This window comes from Etheostoma cragini, chromosome 3, assembly GCF_013103735.1.
Source record: "Etheostoma cragini isolate CJK2018 chromosome 3, CSU_Ecrag_1.0, whole genome shotgun sequence".
In the NCBI taxonomy this organism is placed as follows: domain Eukaryota; kingdom Metazoa; phylum Chordata; class Actinopteri; order Perciformes; family Percidae; genus Etheostoma; species Etheostoma cragini.
Window position 1 is genome coordinate 25,396,020 of NC_048409.1, and position 21,604 is coordinate 25,417,623.

The window sequence follows — 21,604 nt, forward strand, 5'->3', positions numbered from 1 at the left end:
GGAAGTGTTTAATGGAAGGGATGGAGACTGAGACTGCAAAAAGCCCTCCATGCAGTCTCAGTCCAGACAGTGACCATCAGTTGAACAGGGACCTTTAAAAGAATGCCACAGAGGCCCAGCCGAGCCGAGACACTGCTCTCTCTGTTTAGCTCTTAAGACCCTGGAGGAAAACACGCTGATTTGGAAGGCAGACGATAAGACCCTGTGAACCTCCTTCATTCATTCTGGCTGACTCGCCGTGTCACGGTTTTAGAATACACTTGTGGCCACAAATAGTTTGAACACGCTCTATTTTGTACTGGCATTTATTATTGTTTTTATTTATGTTTCACACTGTTTATATCACCAAATGACAAGTATTCTTTGTGAAATTGAAAAGCCTTAGAAACAGCTCAGTGAAACCCAGAACGGTTCAGTTATTTAAGGAGCTGTATTAAGCACATGCTTTTTGGACAGACAACTCAGAAAATGTTAAAAGTGTAAAAATACTAACTTAAATCAGAATCAAAATTGGAAAGGGGTTTTATTGCCACAGTGAGACTTCTAGAGGACAACACCCTGGTTAGAATATGCTGGAACCATTGCATGGAAAAATTATATTTTCATCTGTCTGCAATTTGTAGTCTCTGAGGAAACCAACCACAGGGGGTACAAGCAAACTCCTCTCAGAAGGAACAGGGGTGTGATTCAAACCCCAAACTGGCATGCTGTGAGGTGTCCGTGCTAACCACTGTACCACTTTGTGGCCCTTGGGAAATATTAATAACAACAAATCTTTTTGAATAGCTTTGACTTTAAATCTAGACAAAGAGGTGTGCCATTGTAGGCCTGCTACTGGGGGATGGCACTGTCTGTCAGTTTGTCACTCCATCAGTAGGCTGGGATAAACCACGTTGGCATTGATAGGTTAAAGAAGCAGAACAGCCTCCAAGGACCCAGAGTGGGACTTTTTTTTACCCTAGCGGGCAATTAAACTGAAACCGGCACGGCACTAGAAATACACAGGAGGATGTGTTGGTAGGAGTGGGAGATGGAAACCGTAGCATCACGCTGCTCAAGTAACAAAGAAATCTACCAAGAACAGTAACAGAATTTTAAGTTCTGTGACTAGATGCTTCCTGCCTATATTTTAGAACAGAGTTGTTAATCTTTTGAACTGATTCAACCGGGAGAGTTTGATGCTGATCCAAGCGTAGAAGGGCTTCACCTGTTGGTCATCTAGCATTGCCTGTCTACTTAAAAATACTGTGTTTTGAAAAAAATTATAGGATTTTGATCTTTGTTACCAAGAAAACTTAAATGGTTTTGTATCTATGAAAACTATATTATTTCAAGAAGATTCTGCTAACAAAATAATTCTTGCTCTCCCATCTTTATCCTTCCTCCCTCACATGCCCTTTCTTTATCTACCCCTCAAAACTTCCTTCCCTCCAATCCACTCTCTTTCACCCCTGTTGCTTTCCTCCCACTCGCTTCTCCCTCATCACAGGGGTGTGGAGCCCTTCGACCCCCCCACCAGAGTGCTGGTCCAGAGACATGAGCCCCAGGGTGTCTCCACTATACTCAGCAGCACCGACTTTTTCCAGAGTGAACAGAACCGCACGGTGATCCTGGAGCAGGTGGACAGCTTCCAGCTCCGGGACAAGTACCTGTTCGCCACCACCACACGGGTAGGAGAGAGCTAGGGGAGGGGCAGCTAAACCGTCAGTGGTTTGACCATGTCTGGTTGATCTTAAGGTCACGGGAATGGCGGGGCTTGAACTAAATGCAGAGACGGGTAGGAAGTGGGTAGTTTGAGCATTTAATAAACAACAAAGAAAGTTCTGTGGCAAGCAAAACAAGTTCCAAAAACTCCAGGAAAACTAAAGACATCAAAAACACAAGGAACCTAGCAACAGGGAAATGCAAGGACACACAAACACCCAAAACCCTACAATGATCCGACAAAAGACAAATACAACACAGAGACTAAAGACAGTAGGTAACGAGGAAAGAAGAGACCGGTCACACAAGGGATAGGAACAGGTGTATCACATCAGGGTGGGGCAGACAATTAAACAGGAAGGAAAACACAAGACAGGAGGTTACACAAGACAAGATAACAGGAAAGACTAACAGCGGCTCAAATTCGTGCAACTTAATGTATTGAACTTGGCAGGGTAAGGTGTCTTGCAATTGTGTTGTCTCTGATCTCAAACCGTGCTTTATTCTAGCACGTTACACTTGTATAGCCTAATGGTGGTGATCTTTATTAAAGATTCAAATTGAGCTGAAACAATTAGCGGATAAATGGACTCTTCAATGGACAGAAGTTTGGTATCATTGTAAATGGAGTACCTTTGGCTTTTTGGACTGTTGTACGCTTTATTTCAGGATTTAGGAGCATAATAAAAGGCATTAGGTCCTAGACTGAAAAGCCTTAGCAAGAGTCATACATTTAGGAAAATACTTTATTTGCTGTCGTTGAGATGAAAGCGAATAAGTGAGCGATCTTTTTTTCATTTAATTTTTTTATAATAACAGAAGACATGCAACTAACTTTTCAGGAATCCTGTACATTTAAATCTTAAATTTAACTGCAGGAATTATATTCCTCCGGAAAAAGCTTTGTCCAAAACTCAAAGAAATTGCGCTGAATAAGTTGTTGTAAAATATGGTTAAATAACACGTTTGTACACAGATGTGTAGTGTACCATTTCAAATATGTCCTTTAACTGAAGTTGACCTATATGGACAAACATTTTAATATGGGAATATTAAATTGACTGATTTAAAAAAATTCTCACACGGCTGAATAGCATTCACTGATACTGATTTGAGGAGCTTGGTCCAGTGTGGCCTTTTCTACCTGTCAAAGCTGCAATGATAGAATGATAGAAAAAGTAATGACTGTGAGCTTTGGAGAAAATAAAAAAGAAAGGGTGTTATTTCATTTACTTTGTTTAATCAACCTTAATTACCTTGTTAGTTTTTCTGTGTTGTCTGTAGATCCCCCCCAAAAAATGGCATTCCCTACTTTATTTAAACTGTACCAGACATCAATAGACAGAAATGAATGAACAACTGACAGTAGCCTGTTCCGAGCATTCTTCTGTGCATTGCATACATTTTTAAAAGTCTACATTGTAATACAGCATAGTGAAGCAATGTAGTGAGAAGCCAGTTTCCAACCTCAGCATAATGTGCTGAGTACAACAGACGTTAGATCAATATTTGGCTGCCGGTAATGTGAAGTGCTGTATGTTTGTCAGTGTTAGTCGCCAGTGTTTGTGTCGGAAGAAGCTTCAGTTAGGCAGCAGACAAACAAGCAACAGAACAGATGGTGAAAATGATTTGGATCTCATCTCGTCCCTTAGTTTCACAGGCTGCCGCAGACAGATTTTGCTTTCCACATATTGGCGTGGGCTGCCGGCAGCCTGTAGCTACAGTGTTTCGGAAACAGTTAATTGTAAAGAGAGGTCGGCTGTACAATGATTTGAATGACTCTAGTAAGTTCCATCTAGACCAGATCTGCTCTGCTATGTGCAAATAACGTAAGACAAATAACAACAAAGAAAGTTATCTATCTATATGCTCTGTAAATGTGTTTTATATCTGGTAGTGCAGTTGTGTGATGCAAATGGTGCAATGTACTCGGTACACAGCAAGCAGGCAGAGTTTAGTGCTCGGCTAATGACTTAGTAGAAATATACAGCAGCTTTAACAAGTACATGTGGTCAAAGCTAACGAGTACACCTCATTTCCAATTACTGTTGTGGTCCAATAAGACACAAATGGTTAACCTCAAAGGGTTGAGATGCCAACAGCTGCTAAGTGTGGTGTGTGGTTTTGTTTACTTCTCAGAATGTGAAGCAAGATGTTAGGAAACGAATCACGTGAGGGATTTGAGCCAGACACAATGGCTTCCTCCTCCTCTGGGCCATTTATTATCCCCCATTTACACAATGTATCAACATGTTTTGTGAGTTAACCATACTCAGCCAAAGATGGCTTGTTAGAGATGGAAACTGTTTCGATATTTAAAAAGTTAGTAAGGATTGTGTCTTTTTCTTGTTCAGATAGACCAACGGGGGATGAGCCGACAAGCTAGCGTAGGCTTTTTAGCCTTGTGCTTTGTTTTGGTACAGCAGTCGAGTACTGACCGACAGAGTGATTTTAGTGATAATCCATCAGTTACACTTAAAGTACATCACATCTATATACGAATCACCTGAATTGTTTACGTCAATTAATTGAGATCTCTGGAGTATTTAAAGCTGAACAGCAACTTGTTCTGTTAGTTTTTAAATTTTTTGGCAACGAAAGTTAATTTCGGCAATGTGTCTTGCAGTTGTCTAACTCCTTTCTCTGCGGGAAACAACAACAAACATAGAGTTAGCAAGCTAGACTCTGAAAATGGCAAGTTTAAAAAAAGATTTGGATTGGGCAACAAGGCCGGCATGTTTGGTTCTTTTGGGTAAAGATTGTAAAGACAAAGAATATGTTTACCACATTTACTATGTACTTGGGACATTTTGGGATTGATTGGCAAGGATTGCCATAAACATTATTTACACGGCGAGACAAATTAGGTTTAACAATGTTTCCAGCTAATTTAAATAGCTCACATTGCTGTATTGTGTGAACAGTTAACTTAACTTAAAATTGTATGTGGCATTTTCCTTTGCGGGGTGCAAATGTTCCACCTTAACAAGTTCCTTCCCGAGACTGTTTTGCAGAGCCATTGTCTCCGCGACTGGAGCTTAGGATCGTCCAAAACAACAATCATTGGATTAAAGAAATGTAAAGAACCCAGAGCGTTTTTTTTCTCCTATCCTGTAATTTTTTTGTGAAAGGGCCAGACCTCCCCCCTGCAGCGCTGTGGAGATAGGTCTGGCAATGTGAGACTAGTTATATTATAGCATTAGCAAAGGTTAGCTCAACAGCCAATGGGGAGGCTGGGATATATTGACTGAAAATTTGAGACGTGACTTACCAGCTGTTTGTCATCATTACCAGAAGTGCAACTGCATAGCAGTCACCACAAACTGTTCTCAGATAAATTTGTTTTGGCATCAGATGTAGCTGCTGTGGGTTTTAAGTGACTGTCAGATGCAGGAACTTGTAAAGTTGTGCATAAGCTTAAGCAACAACGATTTCATAACAGGATGTTGTTGCACAGTAAGTTCTTTCTTTACACAGATTCGGAGGCTGCTTTGAACTGATATCAACACTGTTTTTTTGGTTCTGCTTTCAGTTAAGATGCAGTCCAAAGTTAGTTTTGAGGGATGAGAGCATTATCAAAACTGTACACACTGTGAGAAAGATGTTCAGTTTATAGTTTGACCAAATAATCTGAACTCTGAGTTCACTTACTATGTTTTTCTCATATCAAATCCAAAAATGTATGTAGATTAGAGAACAAAACCTTATCAAATTAGTCTTTGTGGTAATACAGATTTATCTGAGACTTGCTGACATGGAAAAGACAGAAAGGCTTTAAGTACAAGAGAGCGAGAGTTTAGGTTTTCTTTCTGTAGTGTTTCCTCAGACACAGTCGTTTCTAGACCAATTAATCAGTGCTGCATTTTATTATGGAAGTCAAAGGGGACACTAAACATTACTGATATCCAGATAAGCTCAGAGAGTTTAATGTTGCAGCTCGGAGACATACTGAGCTGACATACTGTTTTTTAAAACACATCAATGACATCATTGCACTGCATGCCATGTTGCTTCATTAAAACGAACATGCTTAGTTTAATTTGAGTCCATCCTGCATAAACGGCCCTGCTGAACTCAGTGAAGACCCACATGTGTATTAATCCGCAGCTGCAAATAGCCCCTAACAAATGCACTATTTTGTTGAAGAAATGTTTGCTAAAAACGACAATGTCCTGCTGTTTTTGGAAATTAGACCCATTTATTATGTCTTCAGTTGGAATGTGTGGGTTTGGATCTTAGTTCCTTAGATGGACTCGGTTAGTCAGAAAGTATTGAGAGATGGACTATCGTAGCCTCCTTCCAGACCTTGGAATCAAGGCCTTTATTCATTTTTTTTTTAGCAATTCATATTCCTCCAATTCAAAACTCTGGTGTTGGAAAGCCAGTTGACCAATCAGAGCTATGTTTTCATGATCAAGAAAAGCTAGCTAGCTATATCCATCCATCCATCTTCAGCCGCTTATCCGGTATTGGGTCACGGGGGCAGCAGCTCCAGTAGGGGACTCCAAACTTCCCTTTCCCAAGCCACATCAACCAGCTCCAACTAGGGGAACCCGAGGCGTTCCCAGGCCAGGTTGGAGATACAATCTCTCCACCTTGTCCTGGGTCTACCCCGAGGCCTCCCCCCAGCTGGACATGCCTGGCACAACTCCCTAGGGAGGCGCCCAGGAGGCATCCTCATCAGATGCCCGAAACCCCTCAACGGGCTCCTTTCGAAGCGAATGAGTAGCGGCTCTACTCCGAGCTCCTCTCTGATGACTGAGCTTCTCACCCTATCTCTAAGGGAGACGCCAGCCACCCTCCTGAGGATACACATATCGGCCGCTGAACCCTGGATCTCTTTCTTTCGGTCATGACCCTAGGTAGCTATATCCAAGAGATAAAGTGAAAAGTTGAGTGGAAAAGTTGAGGTGATTAACACAGCTGTATAGAAAGAAATAATGTTGAGTTGAATGAAAGAAAAATGGCAATTTAGTGCAACTATCAGGAAAATAAATGGAATCCTCTTGGGCTGCGCTAACAGTGCCTCCGCAAAATAGCGTAGGGAAGGAACTTTTTGTTTTGGTGGAACATGTGTACATTTAACGGTTCATTTACTCTTGCAACAGAAACCTCAGATTTGATGGAGAGTCTAGCTAGCTGTCTGAATTTACCCTGTAGAGATCTGAGGAGCAGTTAACCATAGTCCTCATAAATCTACCGGAGTTTAAACAACGACAACACAAAGAAAGCGGAAGGTGACGGACAACAGGCCTAAATATGGTGACATCCGGTGGGATTTCCGGTGGAACCTGAACAATCTCAGAAATTAAACATTGAAGATACAGACTAGCTTCTTGCTGCTTTCAAGTGGCTACTGCTAACAGGGCTAATTTTATTTTGTACCATACTCATTAGCTATGAGAAGACTTCTCACTGTTCTCAGTTACTTTCTCTCCTCTTCTGTCTTTGGCTTGCGCAAATAGGATTAGAATAATGGAATATCACAAGTGCTTTTGGCAGTGCCAAGCTGCTTAAGCTAATTAAAGAGCCAGAAATGGAGAGTTTTAACTAACAAAAGGGATCCTGAGGAATATAGTGCTAATCGGACCTAAAAGACCGCAACGTTTGGTCCCGTGAAGGAGAACCGGGGAAGATAACTGGCTTAGTAGATGTAATGGGGAAGCCGATAAGGCCCGATCGCTCTCTTCACAGTTATTTGGTTGGCGTATTCCCTTTCATTTAGATCACAGATTCTCTGCAAGAATCTGGGACAGACATAGAAGAAAACAGGAAGTGGAGATTGGAGGAGGAATGATTCCTCCCAGTAAGGCACAGTATACTTTCTTGTGGCCTCTGAAGCTCTGGCTTACTTGCAGTTCCTTTAACAAATCAGTTTAGTGAATACTTCCGGCTGTTCCTGGCAATCCTGACACTGTCCTCTTCTGTGTTTTGGTATTTTACAGGGTATTCCAAGAGGAGATATGCTGTCGTTTAGAGCTACATGTTAACACATTGTGTTGCCACTGCTGCTATTCTGTTGCTACTCGATAGAGAAAATAGCATGAATCTCATTCTAAACCAGCCGGCAGGTAGGGTAGTATTGATTTCCCACAAGTCCCACTTTTGCAACCCCTTGTTTTACAGTTTCAGATTGAGCAATAAAAATCAATTGAAGTTGATACAGCAAATGTGTTAGCAAACAGTTCTTTTTCATTTACACATCCAGCAGATGACAGAACATCTGCATTGATTTGAAGTACTTGCTTACTTGCCATCCTGCCCCCATCTTCATTTTGTTTTTATATAAATAAAACCCATTATGTTCATTTTCACACATTAGTGCTCAAGGTTATCATGTAAAACAAAAGTCAAAGATACTCCAAAGATATTCAGGGAAATCAATGAATATCTTTTCCTGTAAAATGTCCGGCGTAATCAATATTGTCACAAGTTTATTAACCGGGGGAAATGTCCCCACCATGTCATCACTAATACACAGATTAGTTAGGGGCCTTAAAACCAAAACAATGAGCTGAAAGAGGCTAGAATGCTCCGTAGGGCTAAGAAAAAGAACAGAGTTGGCTGATAAATCTTTGTAGGTGTGACACTTTTCACATCACTCATAATCATTGTATTAATTGTTAATATACATTTTTTTTATTTTGAGCAGCTTTAAGTATTAGGTTTCTATCAATTAAAATGTATGTGTTTACAAGTGAGATTGGTACATTATTACATTATTAACAGCTGTACAATAGTTTAGTAAACAATTTCATTATAATAATGTCACTTTCTACTTTGATATAACTGTATGTAATTGAAGACAAATGTATTTACATGGTTTTATTTTTATTTTTTACTGGTTGAAGAAGTCCTGATTTCATTCTGATACCACACATCCGTCCTTAGTTTGAGCAGAAATATCAAAGACTGGAGATAAGTGTGCAGTTTTCCACATGCACGCTATCAGACTCTCAAGTATTAATTTATATTGGAATGTCTTCACTTTGATCTTCTACTTTTAACCTCTGGCAAACTCCTGAAAGCTCTTAATGTCCCTAAATGATGCCTGTTGGATCTAAATGTAGTTCAGGCCCAGACTTGAGATTATACTTGAGAGCAGAGCCACAAAAACAGACTAATACACAGTTCAGTTAAGACAGGGTAGAGGAGAAACATTCTCTAGACTGGGCTTGAGTGTTGATGCGGTTCAGGTAGGGGACAGTTTTCATCCATTTGTGTTTTTATAAAGAATCCCACATGCACGGCAGAAACACTTTACATAACGCATTTGCATAAGCACTTGAGGGTCTCATTGTCTGAACTATAAAGCATATGAAGGTCTGATAGGATTCAGCTGTACAGCAATTGGGGGAAACTAGGAGAAGACACTTTGCCTCAGAGGATTTCCCCTGTGACATTTACAGCTTGTTTTGGTGTCAGTGCAGATACCTTTTCCTTACAATAAAATGTCAAAACCGAACATGTGCTTTTCCTCTGGGCCAGTCATTAACAGATGTCACCTTGTGGTTGTTTACTGTGTGGGAGTGGAGCTCTCTCTGTGTGGCCTTGTGGGTTACAGAAAAAAAAAAATACTAAGGTTGCACTTGTTTGTGATTAGGGAGGTTCACATTGATCCTTTGATTAGAAGATGAAAATCTGAAGCATGAATGTCTGAAAATCAGTTGCTAACATTTCTTATAATTTTAATCCGACTTTATATTTAATAGTTCATTTTCAGTGTACAGTATTGAATTCAGAATATGGTATTGCATTCCAAACTACTGTGATTGTGTCGGTTTGCCACCCGGGCTGAGTTAATCTGAGGCCTAAGAACCACGACTCATTTCAGGGATTTTAGAGAGGAGCCGTTTGAGAGAAAATGAGCACAGTGAGGAATGTGTGGCTCACTTACAGTTGCCATTGCAATGCAATCTGGGGTTTCAGTGGAAAAATATATAATCGCCTTGCCACTTACATGTAAAAAAATACATATTGACATTCTGCTGTCAAATTTTCCCTCTCGACTCACAAAGTAAACCGACCTGAAAATCCTGATTAAAGTATACTGTGTAAAAGAGGAGAACAAAACTCCAAACCCACAATCAACAAAAATGTTATTTCTAAGTTACAGTGACCACTGTGTTAGTTTTGGAAATTCTTCTTAAGTCTAAATGACAACTTTCTCTACATCTCAAAGGGAAACCTGCATAAGTGCTTGTTTGTTTTACATTATTTTATACAATTTGCACCTTTACTTTCATTCTTCCTCCCTCCTTTCCCTTCATTTGTCTCAGTGTAGTTTCTACTCTGCTTTCACATCACACAGTCGATGTTGTCTCTAAACTAGATAAATCAATAGACTGAGTGGAAGAAGCTGCTCGAGACAGGGGGGTGCACCCAGTAGTCAAGGGTGGACACAAATCAGACACACACACACACACACACACACACACTCACACTCACACTCACACTCACACAAACACACACACACACACACACACTAACCCTCAGGGGGTCTTTTTAAGTCTGGACCTTTTATTGTTTTCTGATTGGCTGTCAAGCTCTGTACTGCGGGGATATTAGGAGAGAAAAACATCATCAGGACAGTCAAGATAACCAAAGCCTCTTGTCCTTATCCATAACCTCACTGCTCTGGGGACAGCATGGTCCAGCTTTACTCCAAATGTGACAACAGTGTCTTCTTTTAAGAATAAAAATCATCAAGATTTGTACTAACTCGTAGAATTCTTTGTGCAGTGACAGAGGAAGCTTGTATATCGATTCCAAGTTGGAGCTGCTGAGCAACAAAAAAATCACAGTGTGTTACAAAGATTGGCTGCCTCTGAAATGTTCAAGGGTTTGACATAAATGTTGAGTTGTTGAATGAACTGTGCTGTCTCTGTCTCTGTCTCTGTGTCCTCTGCCTTTCCAGAAACAGTTTGGCAGCCATGAACCTTCGTCTGTTCAGCTCTGGGTCTCCTACAACCGCCAGCCAATGAAAGCTGCCCAGTTTATGACTCGACATCCAATTACAGTGAGTCTCTTTCACATGTACTGCACCAGTTCTTCAGAAATGAAGAATTCATATACTTCATCAGTAGACTGAATGAGAAATGTATATTGAAGTCAGGCTGGGTATTGACTTTCAATACCTTTTTGGACTGAAATTTCTTTGTAAGATCCAAAAATGTAATTGATTGACTGATCAGATTCATTGTGTCTGTTTATTCTTTAATCACATCGTTTATGACTTGAAGCTTAATTTTGTCCATTGTGTCCAATTAATTTTTTGAACGTCTTGTACAGCTTCTTGAGGATAGACAGAATTTATCATTCGAGAATTTTGGCTAGATTATTTGGCTATCAGCAAAATTGCCAATACAATTGTTCATACAGTATTTCTTAGAGTAAGATATTTCAAGAAGTGTTGGGCCTCATGTAGGAAAATTTTCATAATCTCATCCTAAACCTCTCTTTTATCTGTGAGGCTTGTTTTGTGTAATTGTTTTAAATCGGATTCACAATAACTGGACAAAACTCAAATCGCAACATAAAGTGTGTTCCCAAGGTCAAGAAGATCTTCATCCTCGAGATTGTTTTGTTGTGTTGTCTGTTTTGGGTATACAGTATTTAAATGGGATGAGAGCTTGTGTTTTAGAGGCGTTAGACCCCTGATCATCAAGATTGTGGTCGCCAAATGATCACCAAGTTCATGAGCTTGTATATATTTGGAGATCATTCCCAAGTCAGGGATGAGTCATTATCACATCACATCCCCAGTTGACAACAGATTGAAACAACTGCATATGAACAGTGTGGCTCTCCTTTCTAAAAATATGTGACACAATCGACGTCCTGATTCTGATGGAAGAACCACCTACACCACAGTATACAAGTCCATTTATTGTGATATCCAGTCTTTTCACATGTGTCCAGTCATGTTTTGTGTCCTCAGTCTAAACAGACAGTAGGTTGGTGAACTAAAGATGAGCCTCTCTCTCCTACTACTAACAGGAGTACTACATAGCAGATGCATCCGAGGATCAAGTGTTTGTGTGTGTGAACCACTTGAACAACGTCACACACCTCTACATCTCAGACACACAGGGCCTGTCTTTCTCACTGTCACTGGAGAATGTTCTGTACTACAGTCCTGAGGGATCCAGCAGCAACACACTGATCAGGTACAACACGCACACACACACACACACACACACACACACACACACACACACACACACACACACACACACGCACACAAACACACACACACAGGCATTATCTTGTTTTTAGGCTAGTTGGAAAACAAGTTTAGTGAGAAGTGACATTAGTATCATTATAAACACACATAACCTATAATATAATTAAAACCTTTTTCTGTGACACAAACTTAGCCAAGCTAAGTAGAGTAGCCCACAATTTTGCTATAGCTGCTTCCACCTCCTCCTCCTGACGAATCCTGAGGCGTCAAAATTGTATTTACAGTTGTGCGCATACGTTTACACACCCACGCTAAAGTTGACTAAAAAGAGGAATAAAAAACATCTTTGGGAAATTGATCTTAATGCCTTAATGAAAAAAAAGAAATACAACCTTTTAAAGCAAACTGTTTTTTTTGTGAATGAATAATGAATCGTAAATGAATAAATGTTCTTCCTTAAAATACAGGGGGCATACGTATACACCCACCTATGTTAAATTCCCATAGAGGCAGGCAGACAGAGAGATTGGCCTGGGGTTCTTTCCATAAAATCATCTCTCAATGAAAATCCAACCAGAAATTAGGCTAACTGAAATATAAAACCATGCCAATCTCTAGGTATGGTGAAGGTTATGTGATGATGTGGAGCTATTTTAATACCAAAGGTCAAGGGAACTCGATCAGGATGCATATTATCCTGGATCCATGAAATAACTGGCCTAATGCCTGCCTCTATGGGTATTTAACATAGGGGTGTGAACACCTATGCCCCCTGTATTTTAAGGAAGAACATTTATTTATTTATGATTCACTAAGAAATGATGATTCATTCAAAAAGAAAATTGTTGGCCTTAAAGGTTGGATTTTTCCTGTTTTTCCAAATGTTGTGAGGTCCCATCGTTAGTTTATAGTTTGACAGTAATTTATTAGCCTGATGCCAACAGGTCAGTTTTTATAACAACTGAGCAAACTTCTTCTGCTGATAAAAGCGTGTGAAACATTCAAAAAGCTCCATAAAAGCTTGAGTTTCCGAGGTTAAGAATTAACTTTCATGCATAATAGGTAGTTGGATATATAGATCAGTAGTTAATTGCATATTTTGCTTGTAATTGAGCAGTTCCCATAGCAACCTCTGCAACTGACAGGAAGACCTCAAATTCCCCTAACAAACGCCAGATAACAATGATAATACAAAGGCTTTGCAAACATGGAGAAGTAATGCTTCTTTATCTAATAAAAGACAATCTATTGAACGGATCAACCCTGTCTGACCTCTGTGCTCTGCCATCATTGTTTCTCCATAACCACATCAGGAAGATCTTGTTGTTGTTGTTTTGGCACAAGCAGCCACAGTGTTGGTTCTCTAGTGATGATTCTTCCCGTGTATCTGACACTGTGTCTTCTGATGACAAAAGGAGCTGTGGCTCCTCTACCTTCTGTTAATGTAAACATAAAGCATCCCGTGCTGGACAGGTTAACAGTTTTTTCTTCCACTGTTGTGTGTAAGGTTGCCTAGTACTGCTCTAATTTCAAAATGCTGATGCATTTAGTTTTCTGGGTTTGCCCTTTAGTGTTCTCAAGCCACGTGAACAAGAGCATGTACAGGTCAGGGAAACCAGCGATTTAAAAAAAATTAGCTTTAATAATATAAACATGAAAATTAGCATAAACAAGGAATTTATGCAAGAAATAACTGAGTAAAATGTTTTCTTAGCCATGTTATGGCCAGGATTACCACACATTACACCTGTTTTCTAAAAGTGAATGGTGTTTAAATGCATGTAAAATTAAGCAAATTACATTAAACCCTCTGGTTTTCAGGTATTTTGCCAATGAGCCTTTTGCGGACCTGCACCGCGTGGAGGGGCTGCGAGGGGTCTTCATCGCCACGCTCATCAACGGCTCAGTTAGTGAGGACAACATGCGATCCGTCATCACTTTTGACAAGGGGGGGACGTGGGAGCTGCTTCAGCCACCTGCTGCCGACAGCCTGGGAGGAACTGTGGACTGCCAGGTACACCAACAAACATGCGTCTTTAATGATTTAATAGTTAGTTTGCTGACATCAGAAATTGGTCCCTTGTAATTTTTTAATTTCATTGTGGATCTGATTGTGATCTAAGCCCCTTTTGAGGTCTTATCTGTAGCATAGTGTTATGCACAGATCCTTAGGTATTCACCCAGATGTGCCACCATAGACCTCTCCTTCCAAACAATGTGTATTTGCTTTAGAGAATAATGGTTTGGTTGCTCTTTGTTAAAAGAAAACCTTACCTTCTGTGTCCAGTAGTTGGCCAAGTCTCATGATGTAAGATGGTGGTAAAGAAGAAAGAAGAGTAATGAAAGCCACTGAACAACATCACCTGACTTTCCTCTTCTCTCCCCTTCAGCTTGGGAAAGGTTGCTCCCTCCACCTTGCCCAGCGCTGGAGCCAGCTGTTCAACATCCAGCTGAGGAGAATGCCAATTTTATCCAAGGACTCTGCCCCAGGACTCATCATGGCGACAGGTGGGAGAACAAAGCAAGATCACTGATAAAGGCCACATTTAAAAAATAAAAAATAAAATACTGAAGATTCCAGTTGACATTTATGTGCAAAAGTCAAGGATAGCTCAATATGAGCACCAAACTTCCCACCTCATTTGAACTTCTATGTGTGGCCATTGAAGGCACAATCAATATTCTTTTCAACCACATCCATTCATTGAATATTAGTGGTTTAGATCACAGATCATGACTTTTTAAAATCTATGACATTGTAATTGCATATTTACCCCAGAGTTAAATTTCATGCTTATAATACACAAATACCACCAGAAATGTCTGGTATCTGGGTTATGGACAGAAAATCAGTTCTAGAAGGTTTCAGGGAGTTTGGCAGGAGTGTCTCTGTTAGTCAAGACAGATGAAGAGACTTTGTGTGTCCTCTGTTGTAGGATGATCTTACTGACAGAGCTTGTTTTAGAGCTACTTCCTCTTGTTCTGATAACACAGATAAGTTTGCTGTACACAGGAAACAAGCTTTACAAACCCACAAGTTGCTCAAGGTGGTAATTAATCTGCCGTCTTGTCTTTCTTAGTCTCAAGTACTGCCCAATACAGGAAATACGGTTGTACTCTGTGTAGAAGGTGTTCAAAAACTACTTGTTTTGCGTCAGGGGTTTAAGTTCTCAAACACCATGGCTGATTTCAGACATAGAGGAGTTTAACATTCATATAATACTTTCAATACATTGTGCACATTTCCTCCAGAGCAGCTTTTCAGGCTCACAAATGGCTTCTTGCATGTTTTAAACTGTTTCAAGGTGTTGCGGACTGATGGATTCATCAGTTTATGCTGTTTGAAGCTCAAATCAATGCTTTCCAGCAGCTGTAAAGCATTGATTTGTTGATACTCTCCAGTGTCTAGGAGACCTCTTCCCCTGCACACAGCCAGTCACTCTAATTAAATTCTTATAAGATAATGGGCGTGGAGAGAGACAGCAAGAGAGAGGAGGACTGGCAATTGCCGGCACCATTCGTTTCGTTATCGCTCTCAAACAGATGGGCTAATTACTGCTGCAGCACCCAGCGGACACACAGCGGGTCAAACACACTCATGAATACAAGCAGGCATATACATACACAAACTGCACACACATGTTTACATACACAGCAACATAGGTAACTGGCACATCTTTGACTAACACGTTGTTTGAGACACGCACACACGCAATTCCCTTCATGCCTGAATCCCACTGACTCTGATCATTGCCTGACTTTTCTTCTAGCTCACCAGCAAGTTGATTGTTTTATTTAACCAGTACACACATGTATGAGCACACACATGTTTATGTTCTCTATGGGATGAGTCGTAACAACTCTCACAAAAGCCCTGCACCATCCAATACGAATGAACAAATCTCTTACCACGTTCATGCTCACAACCTGACAAACTCGCTTGATAAAAGTTCAAAGTATCAAAGACCTTAACTCCAGCACAACCGTTAACCCCACTTACATCCTTATGACTGCTTAGAATCAAAAGCATTGGACCTCAACTTTTATCTATCCCACAACTTGCTTTGCAATTAGCATTACAGCCTGTCATGGCTGTAGACTCTTAGTTCCATTAGTTTTCTGGAAAACAATTAAAAACAACAACCAATAAAGTTTAGTTTCCATTTCTACATATTTGATGTCATTATGTTTCTTTGTGAAATGTGTAATCAGATCATTTCCGCTGAATGGAAAGTATTTGTCAGTGCATACATAGCCAACATGCATGACAAGATACAGAATGCAATGGTTTTAGTTCTGAGGTTAAAGATTTTCCATTTGTGAAAGAAAAAGCAGTGGCCACATCAAGTCCATAATATTCAGGGAAAACCCCTATAATGCCTGTGTGTAAAATGCCTTTTTGTCCTCTGATTGCAGGATCTGTAGGCAGGAACTTGGCCAACAAGCCTAATGTGTATGTGTCCAGCAGCGCCGGAGCTCGCTGGAGAGAGGTCAGTACAAAATCTGACACAGATGACAAGAAAAACACAACTTGCAAAACTGAGTGACAGGCAGCTCGTCTGTCATAGAGAGTTTTCAATATGTCTAAGTCTATTTCATGTCAGTGCCTGTCTAATGTATCCAGGTATTATGGACCCTCTGAACTTTTTACTTGGACTGTCTTTCTGTAGTCCTTGAAAACACATCTAGATTACACATATAGGCTTATTATGAGCATCAGTTCAGACCTTAACTCACCTATGTGTTAAGGATACACTGCGTTATTTATACTTTTAAATCTGTGTCTCAAAGAACAAGTTATGATGTATGTGCTTTACATTTCAGAGAAATTGTGGTATTTATTTTGCTGACCACTTAGAGATTAATAAACTAAAAGCACAGTATAGCTACTTTTTTTTTTTTTAAATGATGAAGTTGTTATGTTGAATTTGTTAGCCAACAGTTACCTAAATGTGGACATCCAGCAGACACCTAGCAATGTTGGCATTCATTTGAAGTGGAATGAGGCTTGTCAAACATATATTCACTGCCTTTATTTCTTGTTTTGGTGTCTACCAATTCTTAAAAAAAAAAAAACATCTGGCCCCGTTGTTTGTGTTTTGTTTTGTGCTGGACAAGTTTTCAGGTTGTTGTTTTTTGATGAAAACAGCAGCTAAAACAATGAGCTAAAAAATGAGCCATAAAGCTGAGGGGAACTGCAGAGTACAACGATACTTCTCTTTGAGAATCATCTCTTTCTTTTCAAATTACATGTAGTCATTAAATCCATTGTTATATGAAAATATAAAGTAGTAAATCTTTAAATGATTTGAACCTTGAAGATTCATAGACTGGTCGTTTTAGGGGCTCTTTATCACATGTGACTCAACATCATGCTCTGTTCAGACGCTAGTAATACTGAAAACATGTTGTAGTTAGATGGTTATTTATTATTAGTTCAGAGAGCTATGTTCTGGATATATTTGAGTTTGAGAGGTTCCAACAGCTTCAACCACATTCTCAATTACAAATGACCAGCGCCACAGTGTGCTTGGAAGATGTTCTTCTCAAACTAAAGATGTAAATGCACAAGAGTTTGTATTTTGCAAGACTTTAAAGACCCATGGAAATGGACACTTTGATTTGCAGGTAACAAGTGAATCTGTATATTTCCCAGGGAGGTGTGAACATAAAGTCTTACCAATAAAGCAGTAACATTTTTTGAATTCAAATTAGAATTCTGCATCATGTTCATTATGTTCTGTGTTTTCTGGTGTCCAGGCACTGGCAGGGCCTCATTTCTACACATGGGGTGACCATGGGGGTATCCTGATGGCTATTGCACAAGGAGGCGCCGCCACACACCTCAAGTAAGTCCAACTGCCCTGTTAAAATGTTCCTTTCAGGACAGAAAAAAAAAAAAAGTGAAATCTGTCCATCAGTTTTTTTCTCCATAAACAAAACAGCGTCAAACACAACACCCTGAGCGGCTGGTTTATGACTTGGAGGCTTCCATTTGATCCTCAAACAGCTTGAGGAAATCTGGAGAGTGAAGCACATAAATGGCACTTGCTGCAGTGGATGGGATCTTTATTTAGCAGGAGCAGATTGCATGAATGTGAAGCAGATTGTTGTAGAGAAGAAAAGGAAAATAAACCATCCCTCTGTAAACAGAGGTGTAACCTAACACCTGCCAACCACAGCATTTCAGTCTATTTGTAATCTTTTGCAGGTGATACAGTATATTAATGTGAAAAAAGCTGATCTCAATTACATGCAGAGAGGATTTAGTTCCTGTATTCTGGTTACTCAGTAACCTGGTTTTTGCTTATATATACCAATGTCAATATATCTATAGTTAAACCTCCCAATTTCAATGCCTGATGTACTATACTGATATACATAGTATGTAAGATGAATTTAGGGGTAATATACCATATTACCCCTAATTTTCTCTCATTTAGCTATTTAAGTAGGATGCAAATTGAATGAAATTCTGGTAACTGATTTATAAGCAAAGAACGGATACAGTGTATGGGAGCTTATGAACAGTTTAAAAATCATTGTTAATGAGTTTAATATTGGCCACGTCCCCATCAGGTTCAGCACCAATGAAGGCGAGACGTGGACCGACTTTCAGTTCTCAGACAGGGAGGTGTATGTTTACCAGCTGTTGACTGAGCCCGGGGAGAAGAGCACCATCTTCACCATCTTCGGCTCCTATGCCGACCAGAGGCACAGCTGGCTCATCCTGCAGGTCAACACCTCCGAAGTTTTGGGTAGGTAGGAGAAGAAGGAGGTTCAGAGAGAGGGGCTTATTTCTTGGTGATTTTCAGCTTTTAGCAACAACAGCTCACTGCAGCTATTTATAAGTTTACACTTAATTTAATTGTGGATAGTTAACATTGAATTGTAACTCATTTACATGCATGACTTTTCAGCCTGTTGTCTAAAAAAAGTTACGTTAGCTACTGTTGCTACTTTGCCTGTTAGGCATGTAGCAGCTGTAGCTAACACAGCCTAAAGCCAGCTGTGTGTTCAAGTTAACGGAGATGACTGTTTTCAGTTAGTTTTTGCTTGTCTTTGAGAAAACACTACAATTAAATGTATTTTTTGAACGCATCTTTAGCCTAAATCTTGTAGCAGCTAACAATAAAAAAAAGATAAAAAGAAAGAAATTGGAATATGTAGCTCAAATAAAACATGGTGATTGCTTTGGCAAACATTACCTCTCTCAGTGATGTTTTTTACTCTCTAACAGACGCTATCATTAAGTATTATTTTAAGCATTATGCTCAGTAAGTAAACATACAAACTTGTGCTCCTGCATTTGAAGGAGCTACAATAAATGTAATTACATTACCTCACACTTGGCAGCCATGATGCTAGCAGTGTGATGGAAGTGATTGCAGTAATAGCTGTGTGCAAAACATGGCTAAATATAAACTTGCTGAGTAAGAAAAATGAGAAATGCATGTATTCTTAGGTGTTTCCAAGAGCTTTAAACCCATTAATTAAGGCTAATAGATAAATGTTTCATCACTTCTATTTCCTTCTTCTCATCAGAGAAGGAAATAGAAGACGGATTGACAAATGGATCACCAGGAACATTAGCAAATAACACTGTGTTTTTATGTCAGTGCAAATTAACTATTGTTTTTCTTCTTCTATTTGCCCCAGGTGTGCCGTGTTCTGACGCTGACTACAAGCGCTGGTCACCGTCAGATGAGCACGGTAACGAGTGTCTGTTGGGCAGAGAGGTAACGTTTAAAAGGCGTGCTCCCCACGCTACATGTTTTAACGGAGAGGACTTCGACCGCCCCGTCACCATCTCTAACTGCTCCTGCACACGCCAGGACTACGAATGGTTAGCAATCCACACATGGACAAAACATTCATATTATTACATGTTTGTTGTTTAAATCTTGTCTGTGTCCCGTTGGTGTCTGAGATGGAAATAGTTGTGTGTTTATACATTGTCAGTAAAAGAAGCTCATTGTTGGACTACTTTTGACTGAATTTTTTAGAAAGAATTACACTTGTACGTTTGCTTTAAAGCTGCCATTAGGACTAAGTACACACTGGTCTGTCTACATACAATACCACACAATAGCATACATGTTGATATCACAATGCATACATTCATTTGCTTTAGTGTGAGTAGGACCTCTGTCATATCAGAGGCAGATGGCACTGACTTTTAATTAAAGTTCAATACTGGCAACCAATATCTTGGTCTTACCAAGCTAGCCTACTCTGCACATTTTTATTGCTCCTGGAGCTCCCATCACAGCTCATAATGAGTCTGTTTAAAAATTCACATCCGGTGCTCCCATTAATCACAAGGCAGAAGCTAACCGGCTGTTTTTCTTTCTCCCTGTGTTTCTTCTCCCATCCTATCTTCCTCCTCCTCCTCTTCTTCCTCCTCTTCCTCCTCCTTTCCAGTGACTACGGCTTCAAGCTGAGTGAAGACTTGTCTTTGCAGGTGTGTGTGCCTGACCCTGAGTTCTCAGGTGATCTCTATGCCCCTCCAGTGCCATGTCCCGTCGGTACCACCTACCGTCGCAGCAAAGGGTAAGCTGCTGTTATCAGACTTAACAGTGCAGAAACGTGCCTGGGATTCCTTTGTGTGGTAAATTAGCATAATGTTTGCATCTGCAGCACGAGTGGAGTAACATTTACATTACTTTTCATATTGTAAGCTATTTTCCTTAGTAGTAGTTTAGACTTTTTTTTTTTTACTTTTAGTTATATTGACCCTTTTGAGGTTTTGTCAAATATTTAAGACATTGGCCTCTTCAAACTGACTCTTGAGTGTTAAAATATTTTAATATTTTTTTACTTTGTTTTCATAAAACTAAAGTACTGTAACAGAATTGAGCATGAAACTTGAGTTTGATAAATCTCACTTATCTGTTCCTTGGTTTTTATGTCTGCCTTTGTGTTATTTATCTATTCGCATTATGGTCAATGCACATGAGCTCGAATTTGAACCTCCTACCTGGTGTATATAAAATAATAATTTGGACCCACAGTCATTATCTTTTCATACTGTTCATTCATTTTCATTTCCTGAAAATTCCCCAGAATGCAAACCAGCCTTTGTTTTTTATGGTTTATTGCTATGGCTAAGATAACTGATGTTGCAGTCATTAGATATGTTTGGTGAGAGTACCACCAAGTGTTGAACTGAAGAAATCGCTTTCTCTTCCTATTGCAGCTACAGGAAGGTACCAGGCGACAGCTGTAGTGGAGGAGATGTGGAGTCCAGGCTGGATGGGGAGATGCTGCCTTGTCCTGTCGGAGGTAATCTGGCACATCAGACATTTGATTAGTCATGTGTTTACCTGAGAGCTGTTCCTAAAGGTGACTCCTACACTTTGCTGTAAGCAGCTGGACACCGTGGTAGTCTTCACCTTCACAAAACAACTTTTTGGATCTTTATAGCATTCGTATGTGTAAGTCTGCAAAGTTAGAAAACAGATACAGAACTTCATTTAAAAAATTCCCTTTTGTTTATGAGATGTTTGGTAGAATAAAAACTGGACGGCTGTCTGGTTGAGTAAGAGTAAATCTTATAATTATTATATAAGTCATAATATTATCTGGAAGATGCCCCTCTCTGAACTGTGTATACCAGGGGTCTTCAACAGGGGGTCCGCGACCCCTAGGGGGTCCGCGGAGGTACTGCATGGGGTCGCGAAAGTTTTGGTTGATTAGACTTTTTTTTATATT

At 39.9% G+C, this 21,604-nt stretch overlaps 1 protein-coding gene across 2 annotated transcripts in view; it reads left to right on the forward strand.

Annotated features, from left to right (window-relative positions):
- The window catches only part of sorl1 (sortilin-related receptor, L(DLR class) A repeats containing), a 67,978-nt gene that overhangs the window by 24,815 nt on the left and 21,559 nt on the right, over positions 1-21,604 (forward strand). For both annotated transcript variants that reach the window (XM_034865522.1, XM_034865527.1), the window contains exons 6-16: positions 1,490-1,670; positions 10,622-10,723; positions 11,704-11,873; positions 13,712-13,904; positions 14,281-14,398; positions 16,307-16,380; positions 17,651-17,739; positions 18,470-18,648; positions 19,550-19,736; positions 20,315-20,443; positions 21,090-21,175. In XM_034865522.1, coding sequence (XP_034721413.1) covers positions 1,490-1,670; positions 10,622-10,723; positions 11,704-11,873; positions 13,712-13,904; positions 14,281-14,398; positions 16,307-16,380; positions 17,651-17,739; positions 18,470-18,648; positions 19,550-19,736; positions 20,315-20,443; positions 21,090-21,175 — 1,508 coding nt within the window. The remainder of the gene's footprint in view (positions 1-1,489; positions 1,671-10,621; positions 10,724-11,703; positions 11,874-13,711; positions 13,905-14,280; positions 14,399-16,306; positions 16,381-17,650; positions 17,740-18,469; positions 18,649-19,549; positions 19,737-20,314; positions 20,444-21,089; positions 21,176-21,604) is intronic.